The following is a 26,571-nucleotide window of genomic DNA, read 5'->3' as shown; positions in this document are numbered from 1 at the left end:
TTTTTAAAATTAGTTTTGAGATTTTACCTTTCTGCAGAAGATCAATCAAGAGGAAGTTGCTTATGAGTTGACAGTGTGGAAAGGCAAATGGGGAGCGGCAAAATTGCAGTCACAAATCCAGCTGTGAACTCATGTTTTTCAAAATAGATGCAGATAGAAAGGGCACTCGGGCTATCTTGGCACATCTATTGGGTCAAAATCCTGGAATTCCCTCCCTAAGGGCATTGAGGGTCAACGAACAGTAGGTGGACTGCAGCTGTTGACCACCACCTTCTCAAGGTTAACTGGGGTTGGGCAATAAAACTGCTGGCCAGACATCGTGTGAACTGCAGATGTTTGAGGGTCTGAGATAACAAGGTGTAGAGCTGGATGAACACAGCAGGCCAAGCAGCATCAGAGGAGCAGGAAGGCTGACGTTTCTGGCCTACATGCTTCTTCAGAAAAGTCTTCAGAAAAGCTCATCCAGCTATAACCAGTTATGTCTACATCCCACAAGTGAGTTAAAAAAATCCATTCAGATCCCCTAAAAAGTACTGTCACGGAATCTGAGTATTTCTTGAATTAGTTCAGGCTTGTTGTCTCCACTCTGAAAATCAATCCAAATGGCAGGTTTCTGGATGATTAAAGTTCTACCAGAAAATCCTACTATTTGTACAAAGCTAACCAAAAAGTGCACTCAGAGATAGTAAGAACTGCCAGTTCTAGAGTCAGAGATAACACATTATGGAGCTGGAGGAGCACAGTAGGCCAGACAGCATCAGAGGAGCAGGACAGTTGATGTTTCGGATCGGGACCCTTCTTCAGAAAATTTCTGAAGTGGGTCCCAACCTAAAACATCAACTTTCCTGTTCCTCTGATGCTGCTTGGCCTGCAGTGTTCCTCCAGCTCCACACTGTGTTTTCTCAAAAAGTGCACTAAATGCCTTGTGGGGAATTTTTTAACATTAGTTCATTCGCATAGATTTGACTTTGTGAAGAAGTTCAAGTGTCACTGAGCCATCGTCCATTAAATCAGGCGAGATAGCCTTCAGCCAGGGGGCCCTGGCACAGGATACGAGGGGTATAGACATGGACAAAGGTGCAGTCAGAGTCAGAATCCTTTCTTCATAAGAGCTGAAGAGTTGACTGCCGTGCAACACATCACTTGTCCTGTCTGTTTCCACCTTACTGTGGGCTGTTTCCTTCCAGAAATGGTTCAGAGGCAATTATGAAGCTGTTACTTTTGGTGCATATGGGGAGGTGTCCCTTCTGAATGAGGAGGCAGAGCAGAGAGCAAACAATGTTACTGGCGTCAGGGAGAAAAAATATAAATTGCCGAAAAATCTCAGCATGTGTGGAGCGAAAGCAGAATTAAAATTTTGAATGCAGTGAACCTTCTTCAGGGCTTGTGTCAGAGTGAGTGTGAGGCAATGGAGAGAAGATAGTGGCACTTACACTGCTGGAGTGAAGAATATCACTGGCTTTCTTCCTGTATTGCTGTACGGACAACCTTTGACCAGGCTAATATGGTCTGGTGTTGAGGCATCCACTACCAGTCCTTGGGGAAGAGAGCATTTGCAGCTTGTGTACCACACCCTCCCGGTCCCTGCCTGCAAATTGTGCCATCAATTTTCCCTTCTCTGCCATGCTTAGAGCAATCGTCAGGTGCCATTCAGGGCAACTTTAAACTGACAACACTTGTCCAGATGTACAACAAACTATAAAAGAAGGGCACTCGGTAAGCTGGTCCATTTTGTGACATCCTAACACTGCTAAGTATGATGTGGTAGGATGGAGCTAGAACTGGGTAAGAGGAGCAACAGAAGAGTTGGTAGTTAATGAGGCAAGTTCGGTAAAATGCAGTGAGAAAACTTGCTAGGCTTCAAGGGGAGAAGCCTTCCCTGAACGTAAGTTGAAACTTGGCCAAAAACACTTACATTTCAGCCCCAGGAGTACTTTTTAATGTTAGGATATGGGGTGCCTCCTTCTTTAAGGGGGTGAATCTTAAACTGCCATCAATCAGTACCATCTGAAAAGAATGTAATGCTGATGGACCAGTATGAGTCAGACATGCATGCTCAGCCGGAAGCAGAACATTGTAAATGCTGGTGAGCTGAAATAAAACGAGTTGTTGGAGAAAATCAGCAAGCCTGGCAGCATCTGGAACTCTGGGATTTTGAGGAGTCATACCGGATCATGATGGTAACTGTCTCTTGCAACAGACGCTGCCAGCCCTGCTGAGTTCTCCAGTAGCTCTTGGTATTATATGTACTTAGCCTTACTAGCTCATAGAATTTGGATACAGGGTTATCTTCATGTAAAGAATTCACAGTATTAATTCTGCAATGTGTCATTTGATTGATGTATTATGCCTAACAGAAGAATATAATAGAACAGCTGCTTGAAAAGTGTGGTATGGATATTGTGCAGTTAGACTTGATCAATTTTATGTGAGAAAAAAAATCCCTATCAGCCGAAAAAGAGATTTTTCACTAATTCAGATATGTTTTTTGGTCTAGTCAGATAATCTAGCTTGAAATAGTAATTTAAATCTTTTGTGCTAAATGATCATTTCTCCTTTAAACTTTTAAAATTGTTTCCAGTTAGTCAGGTTTAAATCTTTTTCAATTGGGATGTTAAATGTATTTCCAGAAAATCTCTGCCACTTTCCACTTGCAGTAAATTGCATAGAATACATAATGTTGGGATAGATTTGTTTCTCTGAATATTTTTGACAATTTAGTCACAGGCAATTTTGTTTTTATTACATATGTAAATAATAGTGCAGACATCTCTTAATGGCCAATGCCAGAGGAAACATGTAGGCACGAAGGCCTAAATGCCCTAAAATAAATTCTCATTCCTCAAATGTAAGCATTTCTTTTCACCCAGGCAGCAATTTATACAACTTGCTGACATTGAAATTGGAAAGCATTTAAAGTATATAAAAGCTCTGACTAGACTGCTTAACTGCGCACAGAGATAAATTAAATGCATGAGAGATTAAAAAGGTGAAAAAACATTGGGGAAGGTGCAAGAAAAAAATCACAAGAATAAAACGACAACTCTCTACTTATACCTCTCAGAAAAGACTGAGCGGACTGGGTTGCTTTCTCTGATATATTGCAAGATACTATGCACAACATTTAATTTCTGTCTCATAATGGAACTATTTGACTTTCATTTTCAATAACAATTTAAATCCCACAATGATTTTGGATTTTCAAAATCAGAAGGAGGTCCATTCAGTATTTGGTGAAGAACTGCTCCCTTTGGCAGAGGGATGGAGAATCAGAGGACAGGCGTTTGACATGATTGGCAGAAGAACTGAAGGCATTCAGAGCTTTTTGTTAAATGCAGCGAGTGGTTACGGACCTGGAATGAAATGTATGAGAAGGTGGTGGAGGCCAACTCAGTTGTGACTTTCAAAATGAAATTGGATAAGGGCCCGAAAGTAAAAAAAAAATGTTGAGAACAAGTAAAATGTGGGGAATGGGGCTAGCAAAATTATTCTTACAGACGGCCAGCTCAGATTTGACAGTTCGAGGTGCTATGCCCATTGTACTCTACAATTCTGGGGGAATGCTTGACAATAGCACTTGATTATTTTCCCTCTTTCCTTAAACAGGTAATAAAAGCTCCAGAGTGAAAATGTGGCAATGTAGTGGTTAGGGATCAGACCTAAATATGCATAAGTTGTGAATTTAAACCTTGTAACAACAAGTTGTCAAATTTTGGAACTTATGGATTAACACTGTGGACAGGTTTTAGATTGTAATAAAAAAAACTAGCTTGCCACATCTTGCACGTAAAGTAATACTACATAAGAACATATGAACAGGTGTAAGCCATTCAACACATTGAATCTAATCTGTGATTGAGAACAATTAAGATGGATTGAACACTTCAATACTTTTTACCTACACTATTGTATTCCCATAACCTTCTAAGCCATTAATAATCAAAACTTTACCAACCTCTATTTTAAATATACTCCAATATGGTGAGTCCTAAGCCCTCTGGAGCAGAGGATTTCAAAGATTCACAACTCCCTGAGGAAGACAAACATCTCCCAATCTTGGTCCTAAACGGCATCGTGCTTACTTTAAAATTTGTATCCCTTGATTCAAGACTTCCAGTTGACAGAAACATCTTACCTACATCGACCATTGTTTATCCTTTGAAGAATTTTGTGGCTTCCAATGAGATCACCTCTCATTCTTCAAACCACCAGACAAGGCAGGCCTACTTTTCATAGAACAGTCTCAACATCCCTGGGACAAGTTGGTGAAACTTTGTTGCATCCCCTGTATGGGATAACATCCTTCCCCAGATGAGTGACCAAAATTGCACACAGTCCTCCTGTATACATTCTGCTACCGTTTTGCTGTTTTCTGGTTCCACTCATAAAGGTCCCAAGCATTCTTCTTCTGAAGCGAGATCCTCCATTATTAATGTATTAGACTGATCTCATATTATTAGCACAACCCTACCTCCTTTTCCTTCTTATCTGTTCTTCCTACATTTTGAATATTTTTGGATGTTCCGTTCACTGTTCTGGCATCTCTGCTGCCATTTTTCTGTAATGGCAAATATATTGTAACCGTTATCTCTACCTATGCCTTTAGATTATCCATCTTGTTACAAATGCTGTATACATTCAGGTAGCATGAACTTAATTTTGTCTTTTTAATATCACTGCAAGTGAAGCATATTTGATGCTTGACTTTTATTTCTCTTGTATTTGAATCTCCCTTGCAGCTTTTCTGATTCCTGTTACAAGTTTAACTCACGTCTAGTTTGTGTTACCCCTCAGATTCCCAACTCCCTGACAATGCTATCCAGTTCCTGCAGTACATCAGCAGGGGTTACTTCATTATCCAAGGAGCTGTTAAAGCAGCAGAACATTTAGGAACCATTAGTGTTCTTGACCTTTTGAGGAGAGAAGTGACTATTGAATTAGCTCAAAATGATTGGGGTCAAGGAGTTCTATTCTGGTACTGTATCATTTTACAAAGGAAACAAAAATGCTGGTGAAACACAGAATGCACCATCAAAGAAATGGGACCAAAGCTGTAGCTTCAGGTCAGAAAGGGCAGCAACCCCTTCTGACACCAATAGTTGAGGGTGGTTTTAATTCCCTCTGCAAAGGAACAGGCAGTAACACCTCAAAATCCCAATGTCTCACTGATCACCCTTACTCTTGCTCAGATGCCACTTACTGCCATTCAGACTTGCCTCAAAATAGATGGGTCATACATGATCCTGTTTTAGTTGGACTGTACGCCATACTGATGACCCTCAGTGGTCACTAGAATTAAACTGTGGTCTTTAATGGGGACCATCACAAGTCACTGCAGAAAAGGCCAATCATTGTTTTTTAAAACAACACGTTGTGGAAACAAAAGGATTCTCCAGTGCACTGAATCTGTCTTTGCCACCTCTCCAAACTGTTCCCTTGTTTTAACAAGATACTGCTTTAGGTACAATCACTCTGCATGTTCTGCATCTTCAAAGACTGACTCTGCAATCTATTATACTTAACAGTGGTATTTGTTCAAAGAAATACAGGTGGAACACATGTTAAAATGAATACCAGCATGTAGTGCACCAGCCTTAGCCCATTAGCAGTCAACCGAGTAATGATCCTGTGGATTGCTAACTGCAGGACAGGGCTAAACCTGGCACCTTTGAGGCTATGCTTGTTGTTTCAAGCACTTAATGGTAATAAAAGCACAGTGTGACTCTTATCACACACAGGATACACTGTGGTTTTCAGGAAGATATGGCTTTTGTGCTAGTGTTAATTAATTTTTCACCACATGGTACCTGAATGGTTTGACTCAGCTGTACAAGTACATTTTTCTTGATGTCTATTGGCACTCACTCAAAGGACATCCTCATGATTTTGGGCTTGTTGCTTACTGATTAATTAACTTTAATGGCGTGAAAGGGGCTTGTATCACTGCAACTTTTATATTGGTAGAATTTTGAGATTTATTTCAGTCTTAGGGAACTGGAGTAGCTGTACTGCACAAACATAAAAATAGAAACCATTTGTCGATTGCTCATTCAATTTACATCACCCATTAAAATATCTTGTTGCAAAATAGATGAAACTACTTCATTCTACCTTGCAATATTCACTGTGAAGTTACACAAAGAGTTAACACAAAGAACACTTGTTTATTGTTGAAAGAGATCCATTGATAATGAAATAGTTAAACAGCATTCTTCATAACTGACTAATTGCTGTAAATTACAATGCAACTTCCTTGGGAATAACCATTGTAAGCTGTCTCCTACAACCAAATAGAATCATTTCTGCTGTCGATTAAGCAAGAAACCAATTACTAGCATTCCATTAGCAACAAAACAATGGTCGATAGACACATCTCCTGGCTGCTAAATATAAGGCTGACTCCAAGTACAATAGGCAATCAGATTGACTGATTTTTAAAAATTTACAATAAAAAATCTTATTTTCTTAAGGAACTGAAGCACTCAGATCATTGTTAATATAAATATTTCTCAACTTTTTTGGCTGGTGTTCACTGCAAGAAAAACCTGACTTGTTTAGACATCAGGAGATAAGATGGTGTGAAGCTGGATGAACACAGCAGGCCAAGTGGCATCAGAGGAGCAGGAAAGCTTGATGTTTCAGGTCAGGATTTTTCTGAAGAAGGGTCCTGACCTGAAACTTCAAGCTTTCCTGCTTGGCCTGCTGTGTTCATCCAGCTTCACACCGTGTTATCTCAGGTTCTCCAGCATCGGCAGTTCCTACTATCTCTTGTTTAGACATCAGCAAGTTTTCATTTTCCCAGAGTGTTGCGCACCTTTGGAGTAATTTGTTGTCTTGTGCAGTGCAAACAGATTTCAGGTTACAGAGCAATGAAATTGGAGCTGCACATGTTCCCAGAGCAGACTGATATTACTTCATGCCACACATTCACGTGTATTGGTTGATATGCCTCATGATAAATCTCCCACAAATCAAATAGGATCCGTAATGGTTTTGAAAGAGGTTTCCCTCATTTTTCCCCTCTATCTTGGTCTACTGTTGTTTTGCCTCTGTCACAAATGTGCAAGGTAGAAGCAGAAGTAGGCCATTCAACGCCTTGTGCTAGCTCCACCTTTAAATAAGGTCATGGCTGATCTGTTTGTCCACATTCCTAGCTCCTCCCAATACACTTTCTAATGTTTGCTTTTGACATTAGACTGGATCTGTAGCACGTGGTGAGGGATCAGCAGGGAAAATTATACTTGACCACAGCTGCATCTGTCCATGATAGTATTGATAAAAATTACTGCTGCACAGTCCTTGTGGATTCAAAGTCCCATCTTCACACTGATTGTATCTTACACCATGTTGTGTGACACTATCAGCATGTTAAATGTAACATATTTCAAACTGATCTAGCAACTCACTACAGGGCATCCATGAGGTGTTACAGGCCATAAACAGCAGTACAATCATTTTCCATCACACTTCATGGTCCAGCATATACCCCACTCTATGCTTACCGTCAAGCCAGCAGCAGCATCAGGCATACCTAAAAATGAGCTGTCAACCTGGTGAAATTACAAAATGTGACTACTTGTATTCCAAACTGCATTCGCAGCAAGAGATGGACAGAGCTACAGGCCAACGTTGTCCAATGAAGGTAAAGGTTGGGCCAGCAAATCCTGTGAACCCTGGATTTCAAGGGATATGCAGCATTGGGCAAAGGGAAAATGGAAGGCATACAGCAGATATCAAAACAGCAGAAGCCCTACCATAGTATAGACTGTGTAAGGAGAAACTTCGAAAGGAAATCTGGAGAACTAAAAGGGAACATGAAAGAATTATGGCAGGTAAAATAAAGGAAAATCCAACAGTAATCCTAAATCCAAGCACATTAAGGATTAAAGTAAACAAAGAGCTGTGGATGCTGGAAATCTGAAACAAAAACGGAAATTGTTGGAGAAACTCAGCAGGTCTGGCAGCATCTATGGAGAGAGAAATAGAGTTAATGTTCACGCCCAGTGATCCTTCTTCAGAATTAGCAGTCCTTTGTTTTATCCTATCATTGATGTAGCATGGTACTGTGCAACGACATTTCAACACCCTGTTTGACTTACTGATTGACTGTACAGTGTTTCCCACCATCACCTACTGCCTGTCTCCCCTTCAGCGTTAAAATGATCTTTGAACCAAGGAGACTGGAAACCTTTAAGTAAGCACTTATGAGCTAAGAAAGCCATTGAAATGGTCAGAGGCCAGTAATCTCTAAGTCACAGCTGTCCTTGGCCTCTAAAGTGAAGCCTTGAAGGACTGAAAGCATGTCCAATTGGTATGAGAGCAGAAATAATGATGTGGTGAGGTTGATAGTTTGCCACTACTCAGTTGAGTGGACAAAGGGTTTAGGAAGATGATGGCATGGGGCACTCAGTGAGGTAGAACAGAACAAGCAGCCTCATGATGGTCAGAACAAGAGTTCGGTGAACTACAGCCACAGGTACTCTCTTAAATGTACATGTCGAGCATTTATACCATTTAGTCTCTCAGTGGAGAAAAACAGAAATGGAGGTTGTGCCTAAATAAGGCGAGTTGAAGTTTTAATATGATGCCAATGCATGGAAGTCAGATGGTCGTCATTCTTAAGGCTTTGGGGAAAATCAAGAACATTTTCTTGATGTTAAGAATCTGATATTTGCATTCTCACAATATTTTCCCACAATTCTCACCAGGACCCACCAGGGAGGGAAAGCTTCTGTCCCATGTGTCATATTAGACATTTTATTCATAAAGGCCTAAATAACTTTCAGATTATTTTACATATCCTGATGGTGTGGTGAAATTGCAGTTCAATGTGCTATTTTAGAGAACGTACGCTGATAAGTGACCACAATAGATGGCTACTACTTGAACTGGTTTTGAGAGCCATCAACAACCCTTCACACACAGCAACAGAATCTCAAAATTGGCACATGAAACCCATCTTGCAGGAGGGGACAGGAGCAGCTGGAGAGAGAAGGGGAAAGGGTAAGGGACAGCAAGGATAGGGTGGGTGTCAATTGCAACAGGTGACGTTTTATGCAGGTCAAAGGTCATGCATTGGTTGGCTGAGTTGTTGCCAATCATGCAGCAGGAAAACAATGGGTTAGTATATGCCAGAAACCCGACTTATTAAGGTCCTTTCCTGCCTTCAAGCTCATCACTTCCAGGAACTGGAGTTTCCAGCCCATGCTTCTGTTTGTAAAAAAGGTGTCTCTGGTGATGCATAAACATCTTTTGCCAAAAGGGTTAATGGGCTCAACCTTTCACAAACCTACTTTCAAATATTGCAAATACAATACCGTGGAATACATTTCAAATGTATATGATTTTCACTTTAAAGTTGTGAACAATTCTGGTAGTCGTCCCTCTGGCATTCTGCACTGATGCCTTTTGTCATATCCAAGAAACCACTTGTGAGCTGGCTAAATTGCTCGATTCAATGCAGGCAAGTTCAAGTGACTCTGGGATTTGAATTCTCTGCTGCTAAAATTACTGGCAACTCGGACACTTCAAATTTCAGCACAGACTGACACTTGAACTTGCTTATCTGCACTGTCAATCCTAAAGCAAAATTGATCTAAGTAGCTGTACAGAAATCTACTGCCGGACCCTCTGGCCTTAGGGAGTGAAGGTGAATGCACAGCAGCAGGGCACTTCAGTAGAAAGCACACTCCATTGCAAAAGAGCGAGCATGGAAAAATGTCAGCGCTGTCATGCAATATTACTCCCAATACTTAAATAAGTTCCACTTACAACAGACTGTCATGTCTGTTACATCCAAATCTTAACAGATTCATTACTGATGATGAATTATAAAACATTGAAGCTGCACGCTGTTTTGTGTTTAAGCTGGTTTCTGAAACTAAATTATTTAAATTTCTATTCTGTGTACAGGCACCCATATTTTATCCAGATACTAAGTTGTTTTGTTTTGTGCAAGTTACCCTCATAGTAGCAAATAATATTGAGACACATGTTGATTCTGCTGCTTCACACCTTGTGCCAGGAATTCCATCAATGCCCTCTGCATGTAACTAATGGTGAGAGTGCAGAGCCTGTGGCAATCAGAGTAGTCAGTATAAATATAGTGAAGAGAAAATACATGAAAAATGGCTGTTAACTGCTCCTATTTTGGACTAAATAACAGAAAAGTCAGCAAATGACATGACGATCCAAGAAATAAAGTAAATGAACTAAAGAAGCTAAAGATAGTGTCAAAATTAAAGATAAAAGTTTGTAATTGAGCAAAGAAGAGAAGCTTGGACAAAACATTAGAAACAGTGCAAATGACTAAAACATTAATAAGGAAGGAAAATTAGAGCACAAGAGAAAGATAACTATAAACATAACAGCCAGCATTAAGAGTTTTTAGAGTTACTTCAAAAATTAAAGTGAACATTGCTTTTACAGACCAGTGAGTCTGGGAGAATTAATGATGGAAAATAAATAGATGGCAAATTAATTGAACAGGTATTTCACATCAGTGTTTGGTATAGTAAATAATAGTGACATCCAAGAAATAGCTGTAAATCAGGAAGTGGAAGTCACAGAGGAATGCAAGAAAATTATAATAACAGGAATATGGTTAATTGTCAGGTTTGTGGCCTGACAAGATCCTGGAACCTGATGGCTTCATCTTACAGTCTCAAAAGAACTAGCTGATGAGATTGTTGATGTCTACGTTTTAATTTTCCAAAGTTCCCTTAATCTAGGAAAGCTTGACATCTGCCATTGGGAAATTTTTAAGAAGCTACTTTAAAGGTGGTACACCACAGCATCCTACAACCTTTGGTTTTATGGTGTTTAGAAATGTTCAAGGTAATCCAGAAAAATCAATATAGTTTGCTGCAATGAAAATTCCCTTTTAACCAATTTATTGGAGGTGATTGAGGAAGTAACATGTACTGTGAATGAAAGGCGGATATACTATGTTGAAATTTCCAAAAGGCATTTGATCAGGTTGCACATCAAAGCTTCTAATCAAGAATTAATAAAAGGGCAATAATAATAACATGGGAAGAAGATTGGCTCGTTAACAAGAAAAAAAACAAGCATAAATGAGTTATTTTTTGGTTGGCAAGATGTGCCGTGAGGTGGGCCACAGGGATGACTGCTGGGGCTTAAGATTTTACAAATTACACAAAAGGCTTGGATGAAAGGTATGATTGCTAAATTTGCTGGTAATGTGAAGATAGGTAAAAAGGTAAGTTATGAAGAAAGTGTAAGGAGACCACAAAGGAATATAAATAGGCTAAATGAGTGGACAAAGATCTGACAAATAGTGTGTTGTGGCAAAATGTGAAATTGTCCATTTTGACAGAATAAATAGAAATGACATTATTTAAACAGAGAAAGATTGTAAAGTTTTGATATGTAAAGCATTCTGGGTGTCATCATGCATGAATCATGTATGCATTTATGGAAGGAAGTAGGATGTTTATTATGAGGGAATTGATAATATAAATTTGCAAGTCAAGCTACAGTTCTATAATAAGTTGGTGAGACCACATCTGGAGTACTGTATACAGTTTGGACTTCTTATTTAAGGGAAGATGGCAATGCATTGGATGCAGTTCAGAGAAACTTCACTAGACAAATTAAGTGGGATGGGTGGATTGTCTTTAGAGAACAGATTGAATGGGCTATTTCTTTTTTGGGAAAATCAAGAACCCAGAGGTCATTGGATCAAAATAAAGACTTGCTGAATTTAATACATTGATGAGGAGAAGATTTATTTCTCATAATGGGTCATAGTTATGGAACTCTTCTTCAAAACGTGGTGGAAGCTGAGACATTGAGTATTTTTGCAAGGAAAATTCTTGATAATTAAGATGGTGAAAGGTCATGGAGTGGACTGGAATGTGGAATAATCAGATCGGCCACAATCTTCTTGAACACTGGAGCAGGCTCAAGTGATCTACTTTTGTTCACGTGTCCCTATAAAGACGAGCACGAATTTTGGCTCTTATTTTTTGTCTCAAAATTGGTGATCTACGTCAGCTGACTTGCCACCTTTGTGTATGTTGAAGACTAAATACAAAAGATCACAATACTGTACTACTTTCAAACACCTTAAACTATGTAAAGAATTAGGCTGTTGCTGTGGTATTCAAAACTATACTTATTTGTTAACAGAGCAGACAAATGACAAAGGACGTGATGCTATAAACCATATGATCAAGCAACGTGAGATCCAATTTTGGGTAGGATACTTTTTTGCATCGTCTATGTATCATATCATCGTTCAACAGAGGTACAAAATGTTTAGAATATAGAAGGCCGAATAAGTGAGGCTCCTCTCTGATAACAGATGATTGTGGTCCTGGCAAGAAAGATCAGAAACTAACTGGGCAAGAGGCTATTTCCTGACAATTAATCATCCTAACTGAAGGCCACGGGGAAGAAAAATGCGATGACTTGCTCATTGCTTAACAATAGCTAACAGGGCACTAGGTTGCTTTAGCGTTCATGCAGGGAAAATAATAGGTAAGTATGCAAGTCCAAATTCACTTTTACCACAACTTTCAGCCTATTTTTTAAAATGCTATAATGAGCCTTTTCACTAGACTGCAATAGTTATGTTAATTTTATCTTTACTGGGTGTAACCTTTCAGTATTTTTCTTACAGCAGATGTCTGAGGGAGGATTACATTCTCTACCCCTCATACTGAATGAATTCAGACATTTTGACAATAAATGATTAATGATGCAATTGGACACCTACCTTGTTCACAGCTTTCTCCCTTATAGCCGGAGTTGCAGATGCAGGTCCCCATGATGCAGGTGCCACGGTTACCACAAGACGGGTCAAGGCACTGGTTTGTGGGAATGTCACATTCTGCCCCTTTCCAACCGCTATGGCAGAAACAGCGTCCTTTCACATACTGGCCATTGCCACTGCACAGAACAGGGCAGGATGCTATGAAAGAAAGTGAAAAGGTCACCCTGACTATTAAGCACTGATGGCGAAGGCAGTTTAGTTAACTCTTTTGCCAATGCAATCTGAATATCAGAAAATGTTTATTTGCCTTCAAATACATTTATTCTTGTTTTCAGTATTTTCTTCAACTATGGGTTGAAATGGCTTGGCATATAACCATTCGCAGTACAAGAGTGTTGCCATCAAGTAAAGTGAAAATTTTCACAAGGTCACAGCCAATTGCTGATTTTAGCAGTTATGATGTTTCAAATTAAAACTTACCCCACTTATAATTTACCTTCTGGCCTTTCCCTCTCTCTCTCATGTCACTGCAGATAAGCGCTATTCTGCAGCCAAAAGGCAGGCAATTTAACTTCAAAGTTTCATTGACAAAATACTGCAGTGCTTATTGACAGTGCTTTTAGGAGACACCCATGACTGGCTTTCTCTGTCTTCCTAATTAAAGATCAAGGAAATTGCAGACACAAATCCGTGGCTTGGAAAAACAAAGTGATCCTTTGAGGCTGGGCGCTGCTGTGCTAATACAAAGTACACTGTGAAGTATATCACATCATTCTAAGATTTGTTGCTTACGTATTAACTATTTATTTTATTGCAAAAGATAGTTTCAATAAATTTTAATCTGTAACATCCAAGAGCATTTTAAAGTATGACTACTTTTTCACTAGAAGAATTTTTTTCATTCTGCATGTGAATACAGCTGAAAAATACTGGTGTGAGCGATGTTGTGGATTTTTGTCTGCGTGATTTTGGTGCAGGTCAAAACTGAGTACTGTAACATTTAAAGATCAGTATGTGTCATGTTTGGATACATCAGATTTTGCCTCAGGTCAGGCAGAAGATCCTGTTGGGAAATATTAACAGGTCAGTTCAAGGGGGCAACACGAACAACATTTCGTGAGCAATGGTTGCATGCTGAAGCTGAGGTGCATTTTAAGTTCAGCAGAGCTTCAGTTTGCTCGCTCAGAATTGCTGGTGAATTGGGATTTTGATGAGGCGTTGAGTGTAATGGTAGAGCTCTCTTGGGGAGACGTGACTCAGTAACTGCAAAGTGAGCCATTGTTGGCTGAGAAACTGGAAAGGAGCCTGCATTTAGACCATGAAGAGCAATGGGATACAATCTCAGAAGTAGGTCAGCTCAGCTGGGAAAAAGACACTAAGAAGGTGAATCTGAAGGCAGATATTTAACAGATACCTGGCATAATGTGCCATTAGATGAGGATTGTGTCTGTGGCATTTCAATGGAGGAGAACAGTGGTGTACTAGGAATCAGAACAGCTTTTTGAAGAAGAAAAGCTGAAACTCCTTGTCAGAAGGAGGCCATTTCAAGGATTTTGTAACTGTCATGATAGCTGATGTCTGGGTGGATTACTGTGAAAATCTGCAACATCTATCTTGGTTGACGTTACTTTTAATATGAAAGCTATAGCTTGTATTTGATATCAGAGATAATGGGAACTGCAGATACTGGAGAATCCAAGATAACAAAGTGTGAAGCTGGATGAACACAGCAGGCCCAGCAGCATCTCAGGAGCACAAAAGCTGACGTTTCGGGCCTAGACCCTTCATCAGAGAGGGGGATGGGGTGAGGGTTCTGGAATAAATAGGGAGAGAGGGGGAGGCGGACCGAAGATGGAGAGAAAAGAAGATAGGTGGAGAGGAGAGTATAGGTGGGGAGGTAGGGATGGGATAGGTCAGTCCAGGGAAGATGGACAGGTCAAGGAGGTGGGATGAGGTTAGTAGGTAGGAAATGGAGGTGCGGCTTGGGGTGGGAGGAAGGGATGGGTGAGAAGAAGAACAGGTTAGGGAGGCAGAGACAGGCTGGGCTGGTTTTGGGATGCAGTGGGGGGAAGGGATGAGCTGGGCTTGTTGAGTGATGCAGTGGGGGGAGGGGACGAACTGGGCTGGTTTTGGGATGCGGTGGGGGAAGGGGAGATTTTGAAGCTGGTGAAGTCCACATTGATACCATTGGGCTGCAGGGATCCCAAGTGGAATATGAGTTGCTGTTCCTGCAACCTTCAGGTGGCATCATTGTGGCACTGCAGGAGGCCCATGATGGACATGTCATCGAAAGAATGGGAGGGGGAATTGAAATGGTTCGCGACTGGGAGGTGCAGTTGTTTATTGCGAACCGAGCAGAGGTATTCTGCAAAGCGGTCCCCAAGCCTCCGCTTGGTTTCCCCAATGTAGAGGAAGCCACACCGGGTACAATGGATACAGTATATCACATTGGCAGATGTGCAGGTGAAACTCTGCTTAATATGGAAAGTCATCTTGGGGCCTGGGATAGGGGTGAGGGAGGAGGTGTGGGGGCAAGAGTAGCACTTCCTGCGGTTACAGGGGAAGGTGCCGGGTGTGGTGGGGTTGGAGGGCAGTGTGAAGCGAACAAGGGAGCCACGGAGAGAGTGGTCTCTCCGGAAAGTCGTCAAGGGTGGGGATGGAAAAATGTCTTGGGTGGTGGGGTCGGATTGTAGATGGCGGAAGTGACGGAGGATGATGCGTTGTATCCGGAGGTTGGTGGGATGGTGTGTGAGAACGAGGGGGATCCTCTTTGGGCGGTTGTGGCGGGGGCAGGGTGTGAGGAATGTGTTGCGGTAAATACGGGAGACGCGGTCAAGGGTGTTCTCGACCACTGTGGGGGGAAAGTTGCGGTCCTTGAAGAACTTGGACATCTGGGATGTGCGGGAGTGGAATGCCTCATCCTGGGAGCAGATGCGGCGGAGGCAGAGGAATTGGGAATAGGGGATGGAATTTTTTCAGGAGGGTGGGTGGGAGGAGGTGTATTCTAGGTAGCTATGGGAGTCGGTGGGCTTGAAATGGACATCAGTTACAAGCTGGTTGCCTGAGATGGAGACTGAGAGGTCCAGGAAGGTGAGGGATGTGTTGGAGATGGCCCAGGTGAACTTGAGGTTGGGGTGGAAGGTGTTGGTGAAGTGAATGAACTGTTCGAGCTCCTCTTGGGAGCAAGAGGCGGCACCGATACATTCATCAATGTAACGGAGGAAGAGGTGGGGTTTTGGGCCTGTGTAGGTGCGGAAGAGGGACTGTTCCACGTAACCTACAAAGAGGCAGGCATAGCTGGGGCCCATGCAGGTGCCCATGGCCACCACCTTTGCCTGTAGGAAGTAGGAGGAATCGAAAGAGAAGTTGTTGAGGATGAGGACGAGTTCAGCTAGGCGGATGAGGATGTCGGTGGAGGGGGACTGGTCGGGCCTGCGGGACAGGAAGAAGCGGAGGGCCTTGAGGCCATCTGCATGCGGAATACAGGTGTATTGGGACTGGACGTCCATGGTGAAAATGAGGTGTTGGGGACCAGGGAATTGGAAGTTCTGGAGGAGGGGGAGGGCGTGGGTGGTTTCACGGAGGTAGGTAGGCAGTTCCTGGACCAAAGGGGAGAAAATGGAGTCCAGATAGGTGGAGATGAGTTTGGTGAGGCAGAAACAGACTGAGACAATGGGTCAACCAGGACAGGCAGGTTTGTGGATTTTGGGAAGGAGACAGAAACGGGCCGTCCGGGGTTGGGGAATATTAAGGTTGGAGGCTGTGGGTGGGAAGTCCCCTGTGGTGATGAGGTCATGAATGGTGTTGGAGATGATGGTTTGGTGCTCAGGGGTGGGGTCATGATCAAGAGGGCGGTAGGAGGAGGTGTCGGAGAGTTGGCGTTTGGCCTTGGCGATGTAGCAGCCAGTGCGCCATACTACCACTGCGCCACTCTTGTCTGTGGGTTGTTGACGGAACCCCGCCCACGGCCAACAAATGCATCGCTCTGCCCACAACCTCCACAGCCAGCAACCCCAGAGGAGACAGCCACACTGAGCCCTTCCGAATCTTCACCATCCCCCCAGACCTCCCACTGACTGAGGATGAACGGTCAGTCCTAAGCAATGGGCTCACCTTTGTCCCCCTCCACCCACACATCAATGAATACCAGTCACATTTGGACATGAAGCAGTTTTTCTGCCGCCTTCGCCTCCACGCTTACTTCTTCAACCGGGAGCCTAACCCTCCCCCCACTGACCCCTTCACCAGCTTCCAACACAAGTCCTCTTCCTGGGCACCACCCCTGGCCTCCTACCCTCCCTCGACCTCTTCATCTCCAACTGCCGTCAAGGCATTAACCGCCTCAACCTCTCCACCCCTCTCACCCACTCCAACCTCTCCCCCGCAGAACGGACAGCCCTCCACTCCCTCTGCTCCAACCCCAACCTCACCATCAAACCCGCAGACAAGGGTGGCGCAGTGGTAGTATGGCACACTGACCTCTACATCGCTGAGGCTAAACGCCAACTCTCTGACATCTCCTCCTACCGCCCCCTTGGTCATGACCCCACCCCTGAGCACCAAACCATCATCTCCAACACCATTCATGACCTCATCACCACAGGGGACCTCCCACCCACAGCCTCCAACTTATTATTCCCCAACCCCGCACGGCCCGTTTCTACCTCCTTCTCAAAATCCACAAACCTGCCTGCCCTGGTCAACACATTGTCTCAGTCTGTTCCTGCCCAACCAAACTCATCTCCACCTATCTGGACTCCATTTTCTCTCCTTTGGTCCAGGAACTGCCTACCTACGTCTATGACACCACCCACGCCCTCCACCTCCTCCAGAACTTCAAATTCCCTGGTCCCCAACACCTCATTTTCACCATGGACGTCCAGTCCCAATACACCTGTATTCCGCATGCAGATGGCTTCCAGGCCCTCCGCTTCTTCCTGTCCCGCAGGCTCGACCAGTCCCCCTCCACCGACATCCTCATCCGCCTACCTGCACTCGTCCTCACCCTCAACAACTTCTCTTTCGAATCCTCCCACTTCCTACAGACAAAGGGCGTGGCCATGGGCACCTGCATGGACCCCAGCTATGCCTGCCTCTTTGTAGGTTACGTGGGACAGTCCCTCTTCCGCACCTACACAGGCCCCAAACCCCACTTCTTCCTCTGTTACATTGATGACTGTATTGGCGCCGCCTCTTGCTCCCCAGAGGAGCTCGAACAGTTCATCCACTTCACCAACACCTTCCACCCCAACCTCAAGTTCACCTGGGCCATCTCCAACACATCCCTCACCTTCCTGGACCTCTCAGTCTCCATCTCAGGTAACCAGCTTGTAACTGATGTCCATTTCAAGCCCACCGACTCCCACAGCTACCTAGAATACACCTCCTCCCACCCACCCTCCTGAAAAAATTCCATCCCCTATTCCCAATTCCTCCGCCTCCGCCGCATCTGCTCCCAGGATGAGGCATTCCACTCTCGCACATCCCAGATGTCCAAGTTCTTCAAGGACCGCAACTTTCCCCCCACAGTGGTCGAGAACACCCTTGACCGCGTCTCCCACATTTACCGCAACACATCCCTCATACCCCGCCCCCGCCACAACCGCCCAAAGAGGTTCCCCCTCGTTCTCACACACCACCCCACCAACCTCCGGATACAACGCATCATCCTCCGACACTTCCGCCATCTACAATCCGACCCCATCACCCAAGACATTTTTCCATCCTCACCCTTGTCGACTTTCCGGAGAGACCACTCTCTCTGTGACTCCCTTGTTCACTCCACACTGCCCTCCAACCCCACCACACCCGGCACCTTCCCCTGTAACCGCAGGAAATGCTACCTTTGCCCCCACACCTCCTTCCTCACCCCTATCCCAGGCCCCAAGATGACTTTCCATATTAAGCAGAGTTTCACCTGCACATCTGCCAATGTGATATACTGTATCCATTGTACCCGGTGTGGCTTCCTCTACATTGGGGAAACCAAGCAGAGGCTTGGGGACCGCTTTGCAGAACACCTCCGCTCGGTTCGCAATAAACAACTGCACCTCCCAGTCGCGAACCATTTCAATTCCCCCTCCCATTCTTTCGATGACATGTCCATCATGGGCCTCCTGCAGTGCCACAATGATGCTACCCAAAGGTTGCAGGAACATCAATTCATATTCCGCTTGGGAACCCTGCAGCCCGATGGTATCAATGTGGACTTCACCAGTTTCAAAATCTCCCCTTCCCCAACTGCATCCCAAAACCAGCCCAGTTCGTCCCCTCCCCCCACTGGCATCCCAAAACCAGCCCAGCTTGTCCCCGCCTCCCTAACCTGTTCTTCCTCCCACCCATCCCTTCCTCCCACCCGAAGCCACACCTCCATTTCCTACCTACTAACCTCATCCCACCTCCTTGACCTGTCCATCTTCCCTGGACTGACCTATCCCCTCCCTACCTCCCCACCTATACTCTCCTCTCCACCTATCTTCTTTTCTTTCCATCTTTGGTCCGCCTCCCCCTCTCTCCCTATTTATTCCAGAACCCTCACCCCATTTCCCCTCTCTAATGAAGGGTCTAGGACCCAAATGTCAGCTTTTGTGCTCCTGAGGTGCTGCTTGGCCTGCTGTGTTCATCCAGCTTCACACTTTATTACCTTGTATTTGATCATAGTTTGCCTGTTAATTCACATTAACCTGATGTTAAGTCTGGATTTCAGAATTCAAGACAAACAACGTTGACTGTTTGCTTTTCTAACATTTGTATAGTTAACATTTTTATATTTGCTTAAAACTATGAAAAAGTGTGCCTTTCTCCTTTGAGTATATAATTAGAATTTCAGATTTTGTCTGTAACCAGCCCTAACAAGATCATAACAACTTTAGGAAGTCATCCAGGGTTCAAACAAAATTTAGGATATCTTGTGCAGAATGGTAGCACTGGGAAAATGTCCGGAAAGAGCTTGTTTATAAACTTAGTTTGTGCTATTTGCAGCACACAGTTTGCTTCTTTGTGCTGCACTCATGATTTACAGTCATAGAGTCATGGAGTCATACTGCATAGAAACAGACCCTTCAGTTCAACTCCTAAACTGAACGAGTCCCATCTGCCTGCGTTTATCCCACATCCCTCTAAACACTTCTTATTCATGTACCCATTTAAAAAATACCTTTTAAATGTTGTAATTGTGCCCACCTCTGCCACCTCCTCTCAGCTCATTCTATACAAACACCACTTTCTGTGTGGAAAAGTTGCCCCTCAAGTCCCTTTGAAATCTTACCTCTCTCACGCGGCTGAATAGAAATACCGTGAATGGGCCACATAGAACAACAAATGGTGCTCCAACTTGCTTTCAAATATATTTAATGACAAGAGCTTACTGCCTAGAAAAGGTTACTTCTTCAATGTTAAGAGGTTAGAAAGTATAGATGTACAAAGGGACCTAGGTGTCCTTGTTGACAATTCACTGAAAGCTCACATGCAGGTGCAGCAAGCTATTAAGAAATTGAATGGAATATTATCCTTTATTGCACAATGATTTGAGTGCAGGAGTCGTGAAGATTCCTTCAATTATCTCGGAATTTGATTAGACTGCACCCACTGTACTCTGCGTACAGTTTCAATCTCCTCATTTTTGTCATGGAGGGAGTGCAACAGAGGTTCAACAGTCTTGATTCCAGGATGGTTGAACTGTCCTGTGAGGTGACATTAGGCAAACTGGGCCTGTATTCTTTCCAGTTTTGAAGAATGAGAGGGAGTCACCTTGACACCAACAAAATACTTAAAGGACTAGACAGAGTAGTTGAAGGTAAGATAGTTCTCCTGGATTGGAAGCGCAGGACCATGGAACATAACGTATGATGAACGGCTAAGGGTCCTGGGATTGTACTCATTAGAGTTTCGAAGGTTGAGGGGAGATCTCATAGAAACTTACAAGATAATGTATGGTTTAGTAGGGGTGGACACTAGGAAGTTGTTTCCGTTAGGCGGGGAGACTAGGACCCGTGGGCACTGCCATAAAATTAGAGGGGTTAAATTTAAAACTGAAATGAGACGACATTTCTTCAGCCAGAGAGTGGTGGGCTTGTGGAATTCATTGCCACGGAGTGCAGTGGAGGCTGGGACGTTGAATGCCTTCAAGGCAGAGATCGACAAAGTCTTGATCTCAGAAGGAATCAACGGCTCCGGGGAGAGTGCAGGGAAGTGGAGTTGAAATGCCCATCATCCATGATTTAAATGGCGGAGTGGACTTGATGGGCTGAATGGCCTTACTTCCACTCCTATGTCTTATGGTCTTATGATTTACAGATAAGTGGGTGCTATTCAGAACCTAGATTTGGAGCAATCTTTTTACTCAGAGGGCTGTGAATCTTCGGATTTCTCTACCCCAAAGGACTGTGGAAGCTGAGTCTTTGAGTTTGTTTAAATTAGAAGTTGATAGATTTCTGATTACCAATAGCAGAAAGAGTTACTTAGACTGTGGGTAAAATGTGTTGAAGTGTTTGATCAGCCATGATCATGTTAAATGGGAGAGCAGGCTTGATGGGCTGAATAGCCTACTCCTGCTCCTAATATAGCTGATCTAGTGTAAGATCTATCCTGTGTAACTCAACAGGTGAAATATACAATATGTTTCCTCCAATTATGTTGCATTTCCTAGTATAAATATCACACCTTTGACGTGTATGTTGAACGTAAAGCTTACATGCATCCACATTGTAGCTTTAAATAAAATGTCATATTGCATTTCACTTTGCAAACATATGCACTCATTAATGTTCTAGAGAAATAACAGTTACCATAGTCTGATTGTGATCCAAAGGAAGCAGGGTCAGATACTGGTGAGGACAGAAAGTTCAGTGTGGATCAGCTGGGCCCGAAGCATGTGGCTTTCAATGGCTTTTTGTATTTTAGGAAAGTCAGTTGTAAAACAGAGACCATCTCTGTTTTGGTTATCAGAGTTGACAAGCAAGGCTTATTTATTTTATGTACCTTCAATGTCATCAGACCCTTGGGAGGCGAGTCAGTGTACATTCAAAGAACAGTCACAAGCTGTCTCACAAAGATCGATTGCAATTGTTTTAAATTCCCTGAGTGTAGGCGCAGGAAGTGTTGGAATGTTCTGCCTAGATATTTGTGGATCACTTACAGTCAATGTTCACGCTCTAACACACACCCATTCCTATCTACTGATCAACAAAAGTAAAACATTGTGAATAATGGAAATCTGAAATAAAAACATAAAACGCTAAAAATATAGAGCAAGTCTCAGAAAGCATCTCTGGCTGGATTTTTTACCCAGCCCTATGAAGACAGGTGGCTAGTTGTGAGGCCTGGTAAAATGGCAGCTGGAAGCACCAGGAGAGCCACAGATTTCGCTGCTGCCACTGACATTTCCAGGGTTAGAAGCTCAATGGTGTGCTGACAGCTGGGCAGCCAATTATAAGAATGAGAGAAATAGTATGAGGACTCTCAATGGCTTTTTGAGTCTGCCCAGCCCATCATTATGGTCATAGCTGATCTGATTGTGGCGACAACCCCGTATTTCTGCCTGCAGCTCTCTCCTGCTCCCTCAACCTTAGATCCTCTTATAGATCAAAATCTACCTATCTCAGCCATGCTAACACTAGGATCCCTCTCCTCCCGTGGACCTTATTCCACTATACGCTAATATCAGAAACCATGCTGAGATTAAATTGAGGGGAAGTTCTAAGCATCTATCACAGGCTTCACTATACTTAAAAAAAGCTCTCATTGATAAAAACCCATTCAACACAGCTAAATCCCTTTAAATACTCAACCCCTTATGGGAGCAATTATCTGTAATCATAGCCCCACATTAAAGCTAGTTCTTTGCCTTACAACCCTATAGGGTTATCAATAAATGGTACAGGTGCTGCACAATAATAAGCGCTAGGAACAGTCAAGCATTAATACTACCACAATGGGAGCCCTCACCCTCAAGGTTCTCTCAACAAATATTCATTGACATTCCAAGCAGTGTTTTTTTTCAACTGTGGGACACAGCTGGTTGGGCTTTACTTTCAAAATCTAAAGAGCAGAGGTTTTAAATAATTTGTCAGTTCCACAGACTTTAGCCTCATGTCTACTTCTAGATATCCGCAAGTAGGTATCTGACCTCTCTTTTCCAAAGAACTGCAGTGGGTTTTGACATTGTCGTCAAATCTATGAAGCCCTCATGTGATGTTTCAGAAACCTGGGTGGTGGCTATTGCTTCTGAACCTAGGTAGCTGTACTTTTAAATATGCTGATCCCTCTGTGAATTACAGATGTGTGAAGCTTCTCCCACTCCCTGGTGAATTTGATTCAGGTTGGTTGTGCCTTTTTGACTAAGTTGTGGAGCCCCTTTCACTTGTTGAATTTCAGATTTCATGTCTTCCTCACCAACTACTTATCTTTGTTCATCAGTAAATTTTGCTACAATATACTCAGCTACTTCATTCAAGACAATAAGACCGTATATGAATGACTGACAACCCAGCAATGATCCTAGTAACACTCCACCTGTTACAAATTGTCAATCTGATAATTCACTGTTTATCCTAACTCTGTTCCCCATTCAGTAGCCAATCCTCTCTCAATGTTAATGTATTAATACAACAGAGTAAGCTCTTATCTTGTAAAATAACCTGCTTGTGACGTTCTGAAAGAAATCTAACAAATGTATCAGGCATGGAAGCCTTTAATTATGTTTTTGTGCAATCTCCCTATTTTTGACCCTATCTGTTGGTGTAAATATTTTCTACCCACCTGTTCAGAGATGTTATGACACAACTTTGGAGCAGGATGGACTTGAAACAGGCCTCCTGGTTCAGAGGTTGTAACTTTACCATTCTGCCACTAGATCCTGTGTTGCTGGTGTATTCTTATGTTTGTACCCTCTGTCCTTTCCTGACAGACTGGTTGTCATAATGTGGGCTGCTAATTGCATTATTTCCTGCTTCCTTCTCATTAAGTTTTTAAATTTCCCCTTGCATGAGCTCTCTTTCACACTATTTCATTTAGCATTCTCTCTAAAGCCTTAGTTATATAAATCACTAGGATACTAGTCCAGTCTGAAGTTTGGACCACAGAACAGACCTCCCTGTCCCCACTGTCCCACAACTGAAACTCATTTCTCCTACATCAATATTTGATCTGTATATCCAACTCTGATCTTACTTACCTTGTGCCAGTTACCTGTGGCTCAGAAAGTAATAAAAAATTAAGGCCTTTGTAGTTTTTTTAATCAAACCCAAGCTGCTCATATACCCTTAGCAGAATCTCATTTCTCAGCATTACCTGTATCAAGGATACCCAATTGGATTATAACAATTGGATCCTTCTCTTCAACTCCTTTTGGAGAAATAAATGGCTGGCTATTTGTTCCTTTTAATACAGTTAACAACCAAAGCTCACTAATGTATTAATTTACTGGAGTGTTTACTTTGATAGCCATTATGAGATTGGAGTAAGTGATTCTTGTTTTGAATTGTTTCCTTTCCAATGTTGTTCATTTATTTGGACAGGATAAAGAATGTGAAGTGAGGTAATGCTTCTGTAATTGATACTATAATGGCCGTGACCGACTGACGGTTTTACAGGATTGTCAAAACAGATTTTAAGTGCGTGTTTCTTTATAATTCATTTGAAGGCTCATAATTGTTAATATATAGTTTTCTGGAGTATACTGGGGGAGTGTACACATAGGATGCAGAAAGACCGAAGAAGAGGGAGGGGTCACGGGTAAAACCCTTTTCAACATAACCTTCAAAACATTCCTGTATCCTGAGGGACTGTTAGGCATGTTTCATGAGAAGTTAGTTGGATTCCATGAAAACTGTGGGAAGAGGAGGCTGATTATGAGATGCCTAGCTCTGCAAATTGGGAGATTACATGCATTTTCACCAGCTGCTCCCTTATCCTGATCCTGATCCAGGCATAGATGCCAGGATTGTGAATGTGGGCAGAAATGCTGGAATCAGATAACAACTGCCATTTAAAAGCATCCTGAGTGATCCCAATTCAATAAAATCCGGCCCCTGAACCGAAAGAAATTACCAACTGCATATAAGGATATCAACTGACGGGTATTTAATCAAGATTACAATAAAATAGGTTTTAACAAGTTCCTACAGCAGTGACAAGAAGCTTTTACCTCGTGCACAATCTGTTCCAACGTAGCCTAGAAAACAATGACACGTGCCTGCCATACATTCTCCATTCCCATAACAGTTGGCTGGACATTCATCTGCAGACTCTGAGAGAAATTGAAATCACAGACTGAGATTACATTTTCCTAATGTATAACGTTAACTAAAGAGATCGACAATTGCTACATTGCTATATTTATTCCTTTAAAAAATGACTAGAATGATATGCATCAGTTTTATTGCTCCAGTGTATTGTCTCTCCACCTGATAGCAGGATCATTCAGCTCCCAATATACTTCATGAACACCACACACGTGCTGGGTGACTGACCATCAGGAAATGCACTGCTGCAGTGGAAAACTGTTTACTCCCTCACACTTCTGTCCAACAATCTGATGCAATTGTTGAATAAGATGAGTCTTAAATTTGTAACATTCTGGTTATTTGACAGGAGCAAACAGGAATTATTCAGAGGTATCCCTGCAGAGTCCTGGAACACATCTGCAACTAAGAATTTTGCACAAACATGGGATCAGATGAAGTTTCTTGAAAATAGATAGTTACAAAAATGTTTAATAAACGCTGATCAAGAGGTGTGGAGAAACAAGTGCCCAATGTTGTTGTCAATTATGAACAAAGGGCATTGACCCTCATTACAGTCACCCTCCCACAGTCTGCAAAGACTTTCTAAGCATTATCACACTGGAATTTGTAGTTTTTAGAACTACAGTTCAGCAAGCTTGCTGCAAAAGAGAATTTGGAGTCTTGTCAACAGGGAAAGTAGCAGCATAGCTTTTCAACCAATCACATCGGAGAGTTCTTACTTAGAAAGTTCTTACTGCAAAGTCAGAACGAGATAGCTTGAATTGTTAATAAAATACTAAATCAAACATCAAAGAAAGTGAAATAAAGAGAAAGGAAGGTGGGATCAATAGACAGAGATAAAAAGAGACTGAAACAAACAAATTTTTAAAATCTCTCCTGATAATTAAAATTTTAAGGAATAAGACTCCACATTTGAAAAAACGCTTGCTTTCTGTCCCAAAGAGATATGTCAGTAAATAAGACATACCAAAGGCTGGAAAATGTGCACCTTTTCTGACCAGTGGGTACTGAGTGGCTAAACTTTTGTCTTGGTGAGATACTAGAATGGTGAAACTCCTGATGAAACTGAGCAACTTAGACAATAAAATGTTAATTTACACGTTGCATGTGAGGCTGCTGGAAGCTGTTGTACAATTTACTCTTTAATAATGATCATTGGAAGTAGCTTCATGGTTATTTTTAGTCATCTACAGTACAAAACTTGGGCCAATAAATATAACTTGAGAAGAATTCCTGACCCAAAAAAGAAATGACTACTAAAAAAAGTTGTATTTCTCTCACTGTTGATATATCACTTTTATTTATTTATTTACAGCTTATGCTGCCTTGCAATGCACAGCTAAAAATGCTAACTTTAGCAGTCCTCACAGACTTAATTTATGTTTTTCTCAGAGAAGTATAAGGAAAGACATTATTCTAACAGAATGCAATTTAGAAGTTAGGAACTACGCGAATCATTTCTCTTTGTCCCAGTACAGAAAACTGACAGATGAGGTAAAAGTTCATGCTATGATAGAAGCCACAGATACTCAATTATCTTCTGAACCTAAATATTTCATATACTGTATAACAAAATGAATTGTCCCA

The 26,571-nt window shown here is 42.5% G+C and overlaps 1 protein-coding gene across 7 annotated transcripts in view; it reads right to left on the bottom strand.

Moving 5' to 3' along the window:
- The window catches only part of tenm4 (teneurin transmembrane protein 4), a 973,741-nt gene that overhangs the window by 149,506 nt on the left and 797,664 nt on the right, over positions 1–26,571 (bottom strand). For all 7 annotated transcript variants that reach the window (XM_048532769.2, XM_048532768.2, XM_048532771.2 and 4 more), the window contains 2 exons: positions 24,885–24,986; positions 12,743–12,937 (listed from right to left, as the gene is read on the bottom strand). In XM_048532769.2, coding sequence (XP_048388726.2) covers positions 12,743–12,937; positions 24,885–24,986 — 297 coding nt within the window. The remainder of the gene's footprint in view (positions 1–12,742; positions 12,938–24,884; positions 24,987–26,571) is intronic.

The sequence above is a fragment of the Stegostoma tigrinum genome, chromosome 6, assembly GCF_030684315.1.
Source record: "Stegostoma tigrinum isolate sSteTig4 chromosome 6, sSteTig4.hap1, whole genome shotgun sequence".
NCBI lineage: Eukaryota > Metazoa > Chordata > Chondrichthyes > Orectolobiformes > Stegostomatidae > Stegostoma > Stegostoma tigrinum.
Note: the sequence above shows the minus strand (reverse complement) of the source record. Positions and strands in the feature narration are given on the sequence as shown.